The sequence below is a fragment of the Rana temporaria genome, chromosome 10 (genome assembly GCF_905171775.1).
Source record: "Rana temporaria chromosome 10, aRanTem1.1, whole genome shotgun sequence".
Lineage (NCBI taxonomy): Eukaryota > Metazoa > Chordata > Amphibia > Anura > Ranidae > Rana > Rana temporaria.
This window is the reverse complement of record NC_053498.1, coordinates 125,382,715-125,395,852: the sequence shown is the minus strand read 5'-3', so window position 1 is coordinate 125,395,852 and position 13,138 is coordinate 125,382,715. Positions and strand designations below refer to the sequence as shown.

Below are 13,138 nucleotides of genomic sequence, written 5' to 3'. Positions count from 1 at the left end.
AAAATACTGAAAATGACTTTTAAAATTACGTTATTGTGTTACTAACGTGAGGTTTTAGGCTTGTATCTACTTTAAGGCCTCTTAATATAACCTAACATGAAAGCTTGTGCCAGAAGTTGTGCATGAACTGGACCCTTTATCCGTCTTTACTACTTAGCTACCAAGGTGAATAAACAGCACATTACTACTGTCATTTACTAGCGGACCACCTCCGTCTGGCTCAGACACCCTCACTTTGGCACCACTGTACTTTCTGAGAACAAACTACAAGGCTGAGGATACTGTTCACAAACTTGGCTCAGACTATCACTTCTGCTGCTGGCGAAATCATTAGGCTCCCTCCCAGAAGGCTCTTCAGACAACGGATGTTAGGTTGTTTACTATTGCTGTGGTTACTCCAATAACCACACCGATGGTAGATCACAGTTGGCAAAGGCAGGGATTTCTGTAGGACAGACCGAGCTATAATGTTCTAGACAGCAAATAGTGCTTTGATTGTAAAAACTCCATCAGGGTACAGTAAGGCAAATACCAAATGAATTACTGCAGAAAAGGGGCAGAATTTAGTATCAAGTGCAGGAAAATGCAAATGTTACTAACAAAGCGAAGTGAGGCCCCAAAAGCCACCTGAAAGGCTTTGTACTGGAAAACCAGTTGAATGTTATAAGTGCCAGTCAAGTTCAAGCAAACCATTCTTGAGTGACACATGGGTGGGGGGGGGGGGGCACCACTGCCAAGGAGTTTGATGTATGGGTGGTAGACTGACCAATGTGTCTCATCGTATTGTATGTAAATCCTAACCGTGAATTTTTTTATTTCTTCCTTTTGGTCCTGTAATATACCATTAAAGTATTTGGTCATATCCAGTGGTGCAAATATAGCTATAGTATCCCACATTGCTACTATAGGGCCCATATATGGGAAGATGGCTGCCGCAATGATTGATGTTGGAATTTTATCAGTTTCTTTCTACCTGTGTTCTCTAAAACAGACTATTGAGACCTTCCTGTTCTTCTCCTGGACTTCAAATCATTTGTCCCTATGCTGTGAATAAGAACAAAATGTGGTCCCGGTTGACAAAGTCAACACCACATCCTGAATAGGAACAGTTGCAAAAAGAAGCAAATAGGACTTTTAAGGTGTCAAAGATCCTCTCAGAATAATTACCAGTGCACTATCATGGATTAAAATACATTTTTATTACAAAGTTCTCAAATATGTGAAGTTGGGGATCTACACATCCCTTTTAAAACCATTGGAAATTGGTTACAATTCGTAATTAAACCCAGAGCACCCCTGAAGATAGAGATCCCTCCTTTATGTATGTATGTATGTATGTATGTATGTATACAATAAAACGTGAGTAATTGATCAACATCATATACATAAATCTGTATAACATTTCACACAAGGAAGGGATATTTTCCAATGCGTTTCGCCTCAGTCGGCTTCTTCAAGGGCTCAGAGGGGTGCCGTGACAATGGGTTAAATTGAAAAATAGATTGTAATTCAGGAGGATCCAAAGAGGACTCTCTCCTATGTAGCCAGACACCAGTTGTGCAGGAATAGTATAAGCCAAACGAGTACACAAGCCAGAAAGCTCCACCAGGTGGCCAAAAAACACAGTCCCAAACAGGGGAAAGGGGGGGGGATAGCCTCAACCCCTCACTAAATGTGTATCTCAAAGCACTAGCCTGTTTAATGTATGTATGTATGCATGTATTCCTATTAGAAGGCAGAGATGGACAGCTGCATCAAAGGTATATGGGTCTTAAAGTATCCTTTATGCAAGCTTCTGCCCAAATGTAATTGTTGCTCTCAGAGGTGTCCTTGACATGGATTGGCTGTAGGAATGAGTGGCAATACACCCTGTTATGCTGTGAATAAGAAGACCCTAGGAGTGGATGATTAGTTTGGCAAAAGACTGTGGGCTGGGCTGACACCACCAAACTGTATGTTGTTAGCCCACAACAGGATTTAGGAGCTGAGACCAGAGTCCAACTTATTTCCTGGCTTGAGGACATCAAGCATCCCCTAGCTCTTTCCTCCCCTACCTGGCTGGCCCTGGCCCACCCCTTTTTATTCATTGGATTTCAGTCCTTTATATTCATGGAGGCTCAGCATCACATGTGGGAACTACCTAGAATGGTCTGTAAGCAAATGAAGTCTGCTTAAGAATGCCCGTTCTTCCAGGTTTAACATCTACCTGTCAAGGTATTTTGATATTTGCATAACTTCTCCCAAGAGCCAGCCCACTGCTTGTATGGGGGCTGAGGGCTCTTGAGAGAAGAACTGAGGCAGGGTGCTGTGATGTGTTCTGTGTTCAGCATCCTGCCAGCCTCTCTCACCTGCATCTGTCTGCATTGTATAGAGAAGTATGAAGTCCCAGGGATGTCTCTGCAAATAAAGTAAGGTATGTAATGAAAGTGGGAAGGTTTTATTTAAACCCTTCAGTAGTTGATGGGGGGGGGGGGGGAATTGCAGAGAAAGCAAAATATAAGCAGATTAAACCTTGGCTTACATAAATTTGAAGATTCCCCTAAGGATCACCCATTCATCATGTTTGGCTTTCCGAACTCCCTATTACATTTTTTGGGGAAAGCTTCATCCTATTGGCAATCGGTTGCCACATAATGCTTTTTTGTGTTGCATTGATTTATTTGTGGCCTTTGGTTAACATTTCATAAAGCATTTCCTATTTCTGAAGCAGAACCATCAATACTAATACATTTGTGATCAAATTAAATGGAAGCTAAACGGTAACTATCAGGCCAGGACTTCAGCGTAATGGAAAGAGAACGGAGGCAAAATTTCAGTCTGCTCACTCTAATCTCCAATAACATGGAGAAGTATAACTATCCGTCAATGCGGCCAGCAATAAATCCGGCCGGGGCTGTGATGTGTGGGATTAAATACTCTTCAGCACAGAGCTGCGCAGTTTGTTGAGGCGCTTTTTATATGCCATGCCAACCCCGGCAAGCTATATACCAGCACAAAACACCTTTTATAATAACTGACAGCAGCAGAGATGAAAGATGCTACACGCTTAGGAATGTTGGAATAATATTATTTTTGGTAATTTGGTAATTTATTTTTTTGGACCAGAGAGACGGGCTAGATTAATGTGTCGTGTTTTAAATATGTAATGTTGGGTTTAGCTTAGTAATTTTTTTTAATATTTTTTTTTTAATATATATAGATAGATATAGGTATTTTTATTGTATATGTGTTTGTCCAACACTTAAATATTTTATTTATTGAAAAATAAAAAATAATTAAAAAAAAAATATGCAAAAGAAAGCAGCAGTGGCTATAGCTAACCCGAGTCTCATGAGGATTCTATTCATATAACAATTTAAGGCTTTCTTTCTTTTTTTCTTTCTTTTATTTTGGTGATCCAGCCAGTGATAACAGACATTAAATGTAATTCGCACCTCATTGATGTGCAGATTACATGCAATGTCTGAGATGCAAATTCAGCCATGCAAGCTGTATGGCTGAAATCACATTGCATTCACACCAAAATGGTGCAGGACCCTTTTTTTGGTCCACACTGGAATCGGATCGCATGGGTGTTCACACTTATGCAATCCGATTCCTACACCATTTGACAGTTCACACTGCAATCTGCAAACCGATCTGGGGGTGTCATTAACTTTACATTGACACCTGCAGTGGTACGCAGATGTGGGTTTGAACTGCCAGCGCATGACATGCAATGCGGGAAGCCGCACTGGAATCACATGGTTCCAGTAATCCATGTCCTTAGTCTGCTTGTCTTCAGTAAACTGTTTGCGGGATTACTTGTGCATCCTCTTTTAGAAGAGGCTTCCTTCTGGGATGACAGCCATGCAGACCAATTTGATGCGGTGTGTGGCATATGGTCTGAGCACCGACAGGCTGACCCCCCCACACCTTCAACCTCTGCCACAATGCTGGCAGCACTCATACATCTATTTCCCAAAGACAACCTCTAGATATAATGCTGAGCATGTGCACTCAACCCCTTTGGACGAGCATGACGAGGCCTGTTCTGAATGGAACCTGCCCTGTCTAGCCACTGTATGGTCTTGGCCACCGTGCTGCATCTTAGTTTCAGGGTCTCTGCAATCTTTTTATAGCCTAGGCCATCTTTATGAGTGAGTGAGTAACTTGTATAGTGCAGCAAATGCGAACTTGATCGCCTCAAGGCGCTTGGAATCCAGCGTCGTACCGGTCTTTCAGAAGAGGTGGGTCTTTATTTTTTTCCTAAATGCCCGATGGTTTTCCTGTAAGCATATGGTGGTGGGTAGAGCATTCCAGAGCCGTGGTCCTTGGACTGAAAATCTACGTTCTCCCTTCGATTTGTAGCGGGATTTAGGAATTTGGAGAAGGTTTTGGTTGGTTGACCGGAGAACGCGCTTGGTGACATAGGGTTTTATTTTCTCGCTTAAGTATTCGGGAGCCTTCCCCTGTATACATTTCTGGGTGAGGCAGAGCGTCTTAAATGTCACCCTGTCCTATACGGACAGCCAGTGTAGGGACCTCAAGACTGGGGAGACTGATTCCCACGGCTTTTTACCTGTTACCAGTCTGGCTGTCGTGTTCTGGACGACTTGTAGACGTGCAATCTGGTATTTCGGTAGTCCTAAGTAGAGGGAGTTTGCGTAGTCGAGTCGTGAGCTGATTGTTCCAACCACTACTGCTGTGTCCTCTTTCGGGATGAAAGGGATGAGTCTACGTAGCATGCGGAGCAGATGATGAGAACCGCTGATGACTGATCCTATTAGTGCATCCATCGTCATGTCTGAGTCAAAGATGACTCCTAGACTTTTTTGATTTTATTGCTTGGCGCGATGGTTTGTCTGAGGATGGTGGGTGGTGTCCATGTGGTCCTAGAAATGGATTTCCTATTTGCGTGAAGGGTGAGTAGTTCTGTTTTGGATCCGTTGAGTTTGAGGGAGCTTTCGGTCATCCAATTGTCGATCAGTGTGAGGCACTTTCCAAGTTCATGAAATTGGTCTTTTTTGTTGGTGATTCAAAGGTAAAGCTGCGTGTCGTCCGCATAGGAGTGGTAGCGCAAGTCCTGTTTGCTGATTTTGAGGAGCGGGCGGATGTAGATGTTGAAGAGTACGGGTGAGAGGGGTGATCCTTCCGGGACTCCGCATGTGGTGGTCCGTGTTCCTGTTCGTGTTTCATGTAGAGCAACAATACTTTTTTTCATTCCTCACCCAGAAGTCACATGTATGCCCTAATGCTTTGGCCCAGTACAGGTGGAGAGCTTGTTTCCGGCTTCTGGTTCAAAGTTTAGACTAGAATCTGAACACACCTTAGCTTATCCCTATTTGTGGATGAATGACCATCATACCTACAATATATAGCCACAAGTATGGGGACTCCCTTCCCAATGAATTCAGGTTTTTCCAATGAAGGTACTATTACTGCTACACCACACCAGACAGTTGTAAACTTCCAACCTTGTGGTAACAGTTTGGGAAAGGGTATTTTTCAGAATGACTGTGCCCCTGTGTACAAAGCCAGCTCCCTAATTGCATGAATGGACCAATTTGGTGTGGGGGAACCCAGCCCTACTGAACACTTTTTGGGATGATCTAGACTGCCAATAGTCAGGTCTTCTCCTCCAACATCAGTACCTGACCTCACAAACGGACACAAATTCGCACACTCCGAAGTCTTCCCAAAGAAAATGGTGGCTTTTATAGCCGCAAAGAGGGTTAACTCAAAAATAATGGCTTATTGGTTTTGGCATTGGGTCTTCAACAATCTCATATAGGAGAGACAGACTGATGTCCACATTATTGCCATATTATGTGCAGTTTATGCATTCATCTTATTATTTTTAGTATATAATATATACTATATAAACGCCTATTAGTTTACACCCCTGCTTCTTGCCTGTCTATTAAGCAATGAACAGGCATCATTGCACTGCTGACTCACTGTCGCTGAGCACACTAGTGATTTAGAAGGCTGTGTCTTGATTAAGGAAATGGAAGAATGTGTTTGCATCATGGCACTGGCTGAACTGAATTACAAATTGGCAGGTAAAACCATTTTATGTGAGTATTTCTACTGTTTATTTAGCCGTTTTGATGCCTTCATAGAAAAGAGGTTAATTCTAGTTAAACATTATATAATAAATATTACCAATTAACACTTTTTTGAATGTAGTTCAAAACTTGACACCCTGGAAAATGTTGAACACGAATATGATTCCTTCCCCATTGTAGGAGCAGCGTTGTCACCCTGGGGCAAGACTACAAAACACTTCCCGCCTAGGTCTGCAAATAAGGCAAGGGGTAGGCATTTTCTAGTTCTGTTCTAGGGTGACAACTCTGCCCCTGCACATATAGAGTAAGTGAGCGTGGGTACCCGAGAATAAAAAGTGAGTTAGTGGAACCTTGGATTACGAGCATAATCCGTTCCAGGAGAATGCTTGTAATCCAAAGCAATGGCATATCAAAGCGAGTTTCCCCATAGAAGTCAATGGAAACAAAGATAATTTGTTCCACATTGACTTATATTGTATGCAGTACCGCATTTGGCCAGAGGTGGGGGGGCACCGGAGAGACTTGGAAATACTCAGACTGCTCAGATACTCGCAAACCCTCGGAGAGGTTTGGAAACACTCGGGAATGGAGTATTTCCAAGTGTTTTTGAGTATTGCATCCGAGTCCATCTCAACGGCTCAGAATGTCGCCGGGGTCGTAGCCTGCCGAGCTTTGTGATAACGGACGAGCAGCTGCAAGCTTCACCTCTGTGCAATCACTTCCTTAAAGTGACGTACAGGTACGTTGATTAGCAGGAAGTGGTTAAGACCTTTGAAGATTTGCTCATACCAAGGATGGGATTATAGGGCTAGAACGTTCACACTTCTCATCCTGTTCTTGGAAATCAGTCTTGAGGGATGATGGATTAAGGTGATTGGATCAAGGGTCTGTTATTCCTGCATGGATATACAGTAAATTTAGGCGTATTTTTCCTAACACTCATCAAAACCGAAGAGGTGGATTGGAGAAGTTTTGGAATGTTTCCAACATTTCAGAACAAGTCCAGTTAAATGTGACTACTTCTAGATTTACCAGATTTACCATGACCTGGAGAAATGAGAACCAGACCTATACAAAGAACACTGAGCCAGTCTCTGCACACAGTCACAAATTATTACGATAAACTCGTATGACTCTGACCTATTCTGCAGTGAGCCCAGTTTCTTCAGTCTCTGCACCGAAGGAGGTTGCACTCTAATGCCCCTCCACAGTCACACACCATTTTTTATTATACATTTACAACATACATGGCTCTGACATATTCTGTAGAGAACTGTGCTGATACTCATTAAAACTGCAGAACTGGTTTGGATAAGCTATAAAACCTCATCGACATTACAGAATACGTCTAGTTGAATGTGACTAACTACTACTGGGTATACCATATATAGAATCTCTCATCTGACATGACCCACAAACTGTTGTTAAATTTGAAGAAGATGCATGAGGTCTATATCTATTGCTCCAAAACGCATCCCAAGTATTCATCTCCGAAATAAAACACATATAATTCAAGATAATAATTGTACTGACCTTCTTTGGGGGTCCCTCTCGACGATTGCTCTGTGTGTGAAGGTGCAGTGTATGCCAGTGAATTGCTGCCTGGAAGAAGAAGGTCATAGTATCAGTATAACCTAGTTGATTGGCTACAAACATGTTTTAACTGGATACAAAGTATATTCTGCTTTTAAGGCTTAAAGTGTTTGTAAACCTAAAAAACAAACAAAACTAAGGTTCTGTTCCTTTAAGGCATGAATAATGGCACAGTGCTTGTGCTCTACAATTCTTCTCCTCCTAACTAACTGGTAATAAATCTGGTTGATTCTGCCAGTTCCTGAGTCCCCCTGCCTCTGCTAACCAGGATAATCATGGCTGCTGAGCCCAGACTACCGTGGCCAGTTTACGTGACTCGTCATCAGCAGCCCTGCTCTCTCCTCTGACAGTCTCTCCCTTCTCCCTCCCTGTCATCATGAGATCCCTTTCCTCCTCGCTCATCCCGCCTCTATTCAGCTGCATAATGCAGCACATAGGAAAGGAATCCCATGTAGTTATTCTGACATTAATGAAAGTGTAAGTGTTTTTTTAGAAATGAATAGGGGAAATACCTTTTCAGACACTGCAACCGTGCGATTGCATAATTCCCCTGTGCTGGCCAGCCTCACTCTATGGATAGAAGCAGGAGGGGCAGATATTTCCCTGTGACATCAGCCGGTGTCATCAGATTAGGCGACCCGTCAGAATTTGTAACGGAAGTGACGTTCCGTCGCCGCCATCTTGCTACACCCTGCACTAATTTACAGTAAGGATACAGTGAGAAGGCGGCAAGTGGACATCTTGTTACACCCGCGCATTCATCTAAGGCTCGCCAGTTCCAAAATGTCTTGCAGGACAATTTTATTAATGTCAGATGGTAAATGCGCCAACTAGAAACAAAGTGTAACTAGACCTACTGATTACCAACAATACAGACTTGATCATAGATGTAGAAATATGGGGCAATTTAGGAAACCTGGATCACAGGTCAATTAGTTTCAGTATAAATAACACTAATAGCAAACCTAAGGGGAATACAAAGACACTGAATTGCAAAGGAGCCAACTTCACTAAATTACGATCCTTGCTAGAAGATGCAAATTGGAATAAAATCGTAGGAACAAAGAATGCGGAGGAGAAATGGGTATGCTTTAAGGGCATATTAAATAAGGGCATTAGACAGTGCATCGTAATGGGAAATGCATTTTAACCACTTAAGCCCCGGACCAAAATGCTGCCTAAAGACCCAAGGGGTTTTTACAGTTCGGGACTGCGTCGATTTAACAGACAATTGCGCGGTCGTGCGACGTGGCTCCCAAACAAAATTGGCGTCTTTTTTTTCCCAACAAATAGAGCTTTCTTTTGGTGGTATTTGATCACCTCTGCGGTTTTTATTTTTTGCGCTATAAACAAAAATAGAGCGACAATTTTGAAAAAAATGCTATATTTTTTACTTTTTGCTATAATAAATATCCCCCAAAAACATATATAACATTTTTTTTTCCCTCAGTTTAGGCCGATACGTATTCTTCTACCTATTTTTGGTAAAAAAAATCGCAATAATCGTTTATCGGTTGGTTTGCGCAAAATTTATAGTGTTTACAAAATAGGGGATAGTTTTTTGCATTTTTATTTTTTTTATTTTTTTTTACTCAGCGATTTTTTTCGTGACTGCGACATTATGGCGGACACTTCGGACAATTTTGACACATTTTTGGGACAATTGTCATTTTCACAGCAAAAAATGCATTTAAATTGCATTCTTTATTGTGAAAATGACAGTTTGCAGTTTGGGAGTTGACCACAGGGGGCACTGTAGGAGTTAGGGTTTACTTTGTGTGTGTTTACTAGTGTAGGGGGGTGTGGCTGTAGGAATGACGTCATCGATCGTGTCTTCCCTATAAAGGGAATGACGCGATCGATGCGCCGACACAGTGAAGCACGGGGAAGCCGTGTTTACACACGGCTCTCCCCGTTCTTCAGCTCCGGGGAGCGATCGCGAAGGAGCGGCTATAAACGAATAGCCGTGCCGTCGTCCCGGATCGCTCCTGAAGCCAGGCTCGGCGCTGGCTCCCGCGACGGGGCTCGTAGGTGGTCACCGAGAAAAGGAGCGAGATTGACACAATATCGCGGTCACCTACTGTAGAAATAGACTTGAAAAACCTAACATTAATAAGTCACTGGGGCCAGACGGCTTGCACCCGAAGGTCCTTAACCACTTCCTGCCCGGTCAATAGGAGATTGACGTCCGGGAAGTGGTTGTGAAATCCTGACTGGACGTCTATTGACGTCCTGCAGGATTTCATGCCGGCGCGCGCGCAGCGCGGCCATCGGTAATGCGGGGTGCCAGTCTGACACCCTGCCTCTCCGATCTCGGTAAAGAGCCTCCGGGCTCTGTCCTGGGAACAATTATATTTAATTTATTCATAAACGACCTGGAGGATGGGGTAAACGGCTCAATCTCTGTATTTGTGGAAGATGCTAAGCTAAGCAGGGATGTGGAAACCTTTCAAGGAGATCTGAACAAATTAATGGGGAGCATCGATGGTTTCAAAAAACTATTCGATAAGCACCTGAATGACCACAACCTACAGGGATATACAATGTAATACCGACATAAAAGTAACTATGTTACCCACCGGAGTTTTGCAATTCACACTTCTTTTTAACAGTAAACGTAGCTTATATGGTGAAATACAGTATTTAGAAATCAGTCGGACTCTTTACATGTTGAATTATAAAAGCAGCGCTGTTCTGTCAGATTTAAAAACCTGTGAAATCAACATCTAACGTGTCTGTCTGGATTTCTAAATACTGTATTTCACCATATAAGCGGTTTACTGTTAAAAATAAGTGTAAACTGCAAGACTCTGATGAGTGTAACGAGATGCCAGCTTGCCACCTTCCTACTGTATCCTGACTGTGGAGGAGAGCGGGGTGTAGTAAGATGGCGGCAACGGTACGTCACTCCCATTACAAATTCTGATAGGTCACCTAATCTGATGAAACACCGGCCAGCAGATGGGTATCTCGGCCCCTCCCACTTCTCTGCAAAGATCGAGGCTGGCCAGCACGGGGGGGGGGGGGGGGGGGGCATGTAACTGCACAGCTGCAATGTCAGAAAAATATTTTTCCTATTCATTTCTAGCAAACACTAAGGGCCCCTTCACACTAAAAGTGTTTTCCAGGCGCTTTTCTGACGCTAGCGGGGTACTTTTAGGATGCTAGCGCTGGCCAATGCATTTTGCTCCGCCCCCTTGAGCTTAGTCATGGGGATGGGGATCCCATATGTGTGGGGGAGTTATTTTTATGTGGTACAGCACTGTTAATTTTTTAACTAAAATGCCATTTTGTTTTTTTCATATTTTAGTCATCTGAATGGTTTTAGTTTTAGGCGTATTTTAGTCGACTAAAATTGTGTTAATTTCTTCAGCGAAAATATTTTTGTTGCCGAAATTAACACTGTTTAACAGGATCGCCAGAGTTTTTTTTTTTTTTTTTTTTTTTTTTTAAGGCTCCATTCACATCTGAGCGTTTTTGGAGCTGCACCATTTATTTGAATGGGCCTCCCTCCGCTCCAAAAATGCTCATGTACCAAATCTTGGAATAGAACCAGGAGTGTCTACAGTTGTGCCCGGAATGTACTGTGATTTGTTTGACAATTGCGGCAAAATCAAACCACGTTTGGGGTGCCATTAAGATGCATTCCGCATTTTTACACGATTTAGGAATCCAGAATGCCCAGGTGTGAATGGAGTCTAAAGCTTCAAATTTATTAAACTAGAAAATGATTCTGAGATAACATTAACCACTTAACCCCCGGAAGCATTTACCCCCTTCCTGGCCAAGAGCATTTTTTGTGATTTGGCACTGCGTTGTGCACATTTTGGCTCCCAAACAAAATTGACGTTTTTTTTTCCACAAATAGAGCTTTCTTTTGGTGGTTTTTGATCACCTCTGTGGTTTCTATTTTTGCGCTATAAACAAAAAGAGCGACAATTTTGAAAAAAAAGCAATATTTTTTTACTTTTTGCTATAAAAAAAAATGTTTCCCTCAGTTTAGGCCGATATGTATTCTACATATTTTTGGTAAAATAAAAATTGCAATAAGCGTAAATTTATTGGTTTGCACAAAAGTTATAGCGTCTACAATATAGGGGATAGATTTATGGCATTTTTTTTTTTTTTTATTATTAAAAGCTTTCCCTTTTTGGTGGAGCTTCGCTTTAACATGTTTAAACTTTGATAAGATTGCAGTGATTTGTAGCGGTTCCCTGTGAAAAAAACCTGCTTATTGTGAGGTTATAAGCACCCTGCCACTAATACCTGGAACATTCGCAAGTGAAATACGGGTAGTTTTTATTTGATGCAGGAAACAGGTCTAATTGTGGACTTCAATGTCACAAAGCTGTATTATTGTATCTCATCTCAGAGAAAAACAAAGGCCACGGATACAGGGAGGGTCCTGCTATACATCTGCAGAGCTGGCTAGCTTGCAAAAGGGTTAATCTGCGCCTAAAGTACTAGCAGTCCTGGCTGCCACTGTTCTATGACCCCAGTGTAACTCAGGTCAGAGGTCAGGAGCGATTGTGCAGTATAGGAGATTGGTGGCACATGGGATGCAGATGTGTGCTGTGTCCCGGGGAAATAGGAGGCGGATACAGAGGTTTCCTGTTCTTCTTGTGTGGGACAGCAAAGTGCAGATTGAGCTATGTACAAAGCAGAGGTGGAGCACAAGTAGACCCAGAAAGGTGCTGACAATTATCACTGCCTGGTGCTCATAGAATGTACAGACCCTTCAAAGGTGTGCACCAACCCCCACCCCCATGTCAATTGGCACAGCTATGTCCATTGCTATGTGGTTGAAAGAATATGCATGTGTGCTTTGTAGTATCATACTCACTGGGGTTTATTTACTATCGCTGGAGAGTGCACAATCAGGCTCACTTCTGCATTGAAACCAATGAGCTTCCAGGTTTTACTACCAAAGCTTAATTGAACAAGTTGGGGTTAGAAGCTCATTGGTTTCTATGCAGAAGTGAGCCTGATTTTGCATTCTCTAACGATAGTAAATAAACCCCTTTGTGTCGCTTTTATACCACCCAAGCTGTTTACATTTGCTCCCAGTGGTCCTGGGTAGGGACTTGGGTATTGTACTATTTTGACACAGCCTAAGATTCCCACCACAGGGACTTAGTGACTAGTTCCATGCTCTAGAACAGGGGTGGCCAACCAGTGGCCCGGGGGCCACATGTGGCCCGCGGAGCCCTCTGATGTGGCCCGCGATCTCCTGCTCTGGAATAGTGGGTTGGCAAGCCCAGATCACAGGTTGCTGACCCACCATACCACAGCATCAGTGTGGTGAATGAATCTGGTGGTAGAGGAAGAAAGCGGCTGCGGAGCAGAGCCCCATAAGCTGATGCTTCCTCTACAGCGCCAGCTTTTACACAGGCGGAGTCTATGGCAAAGTTCAGCTAACCCCCAGGATAGACACAGGTGCACTACGCTGCACCCGGGATGTGGGTAAACCACAGAACATCAGTGTGAAAGCAGTC

The 13,138-nt window shown here is 43.0% G+C and overlaps 1 protein-coding gene across 2 annotated transcripts in view; it reads right to left on the bottom strand.

Annotated features, from left to right (window-relative positions):
* FLI1 (Fli-1 proto-oncogene, ETS transcription factor) overlaps positions 1-13,138 on the bottom strand; it is a 92,988-nt gene that overhangs the window by 28,241 nt on the left and 51,609 nt on the right. For both annotated transcript variants that reach the window (XM_040326204.1, XM_040326205.1), the window contains exon 5: positions 7,584-7,652. In XM_040326204.1, the coding sequence (XP_040182138.1) occupies positions 7,584-7,652 (69 nt within the window). The remainder of the gene's footprint in view (positions 1-7,583; positions 7,653-13,138) is intronic.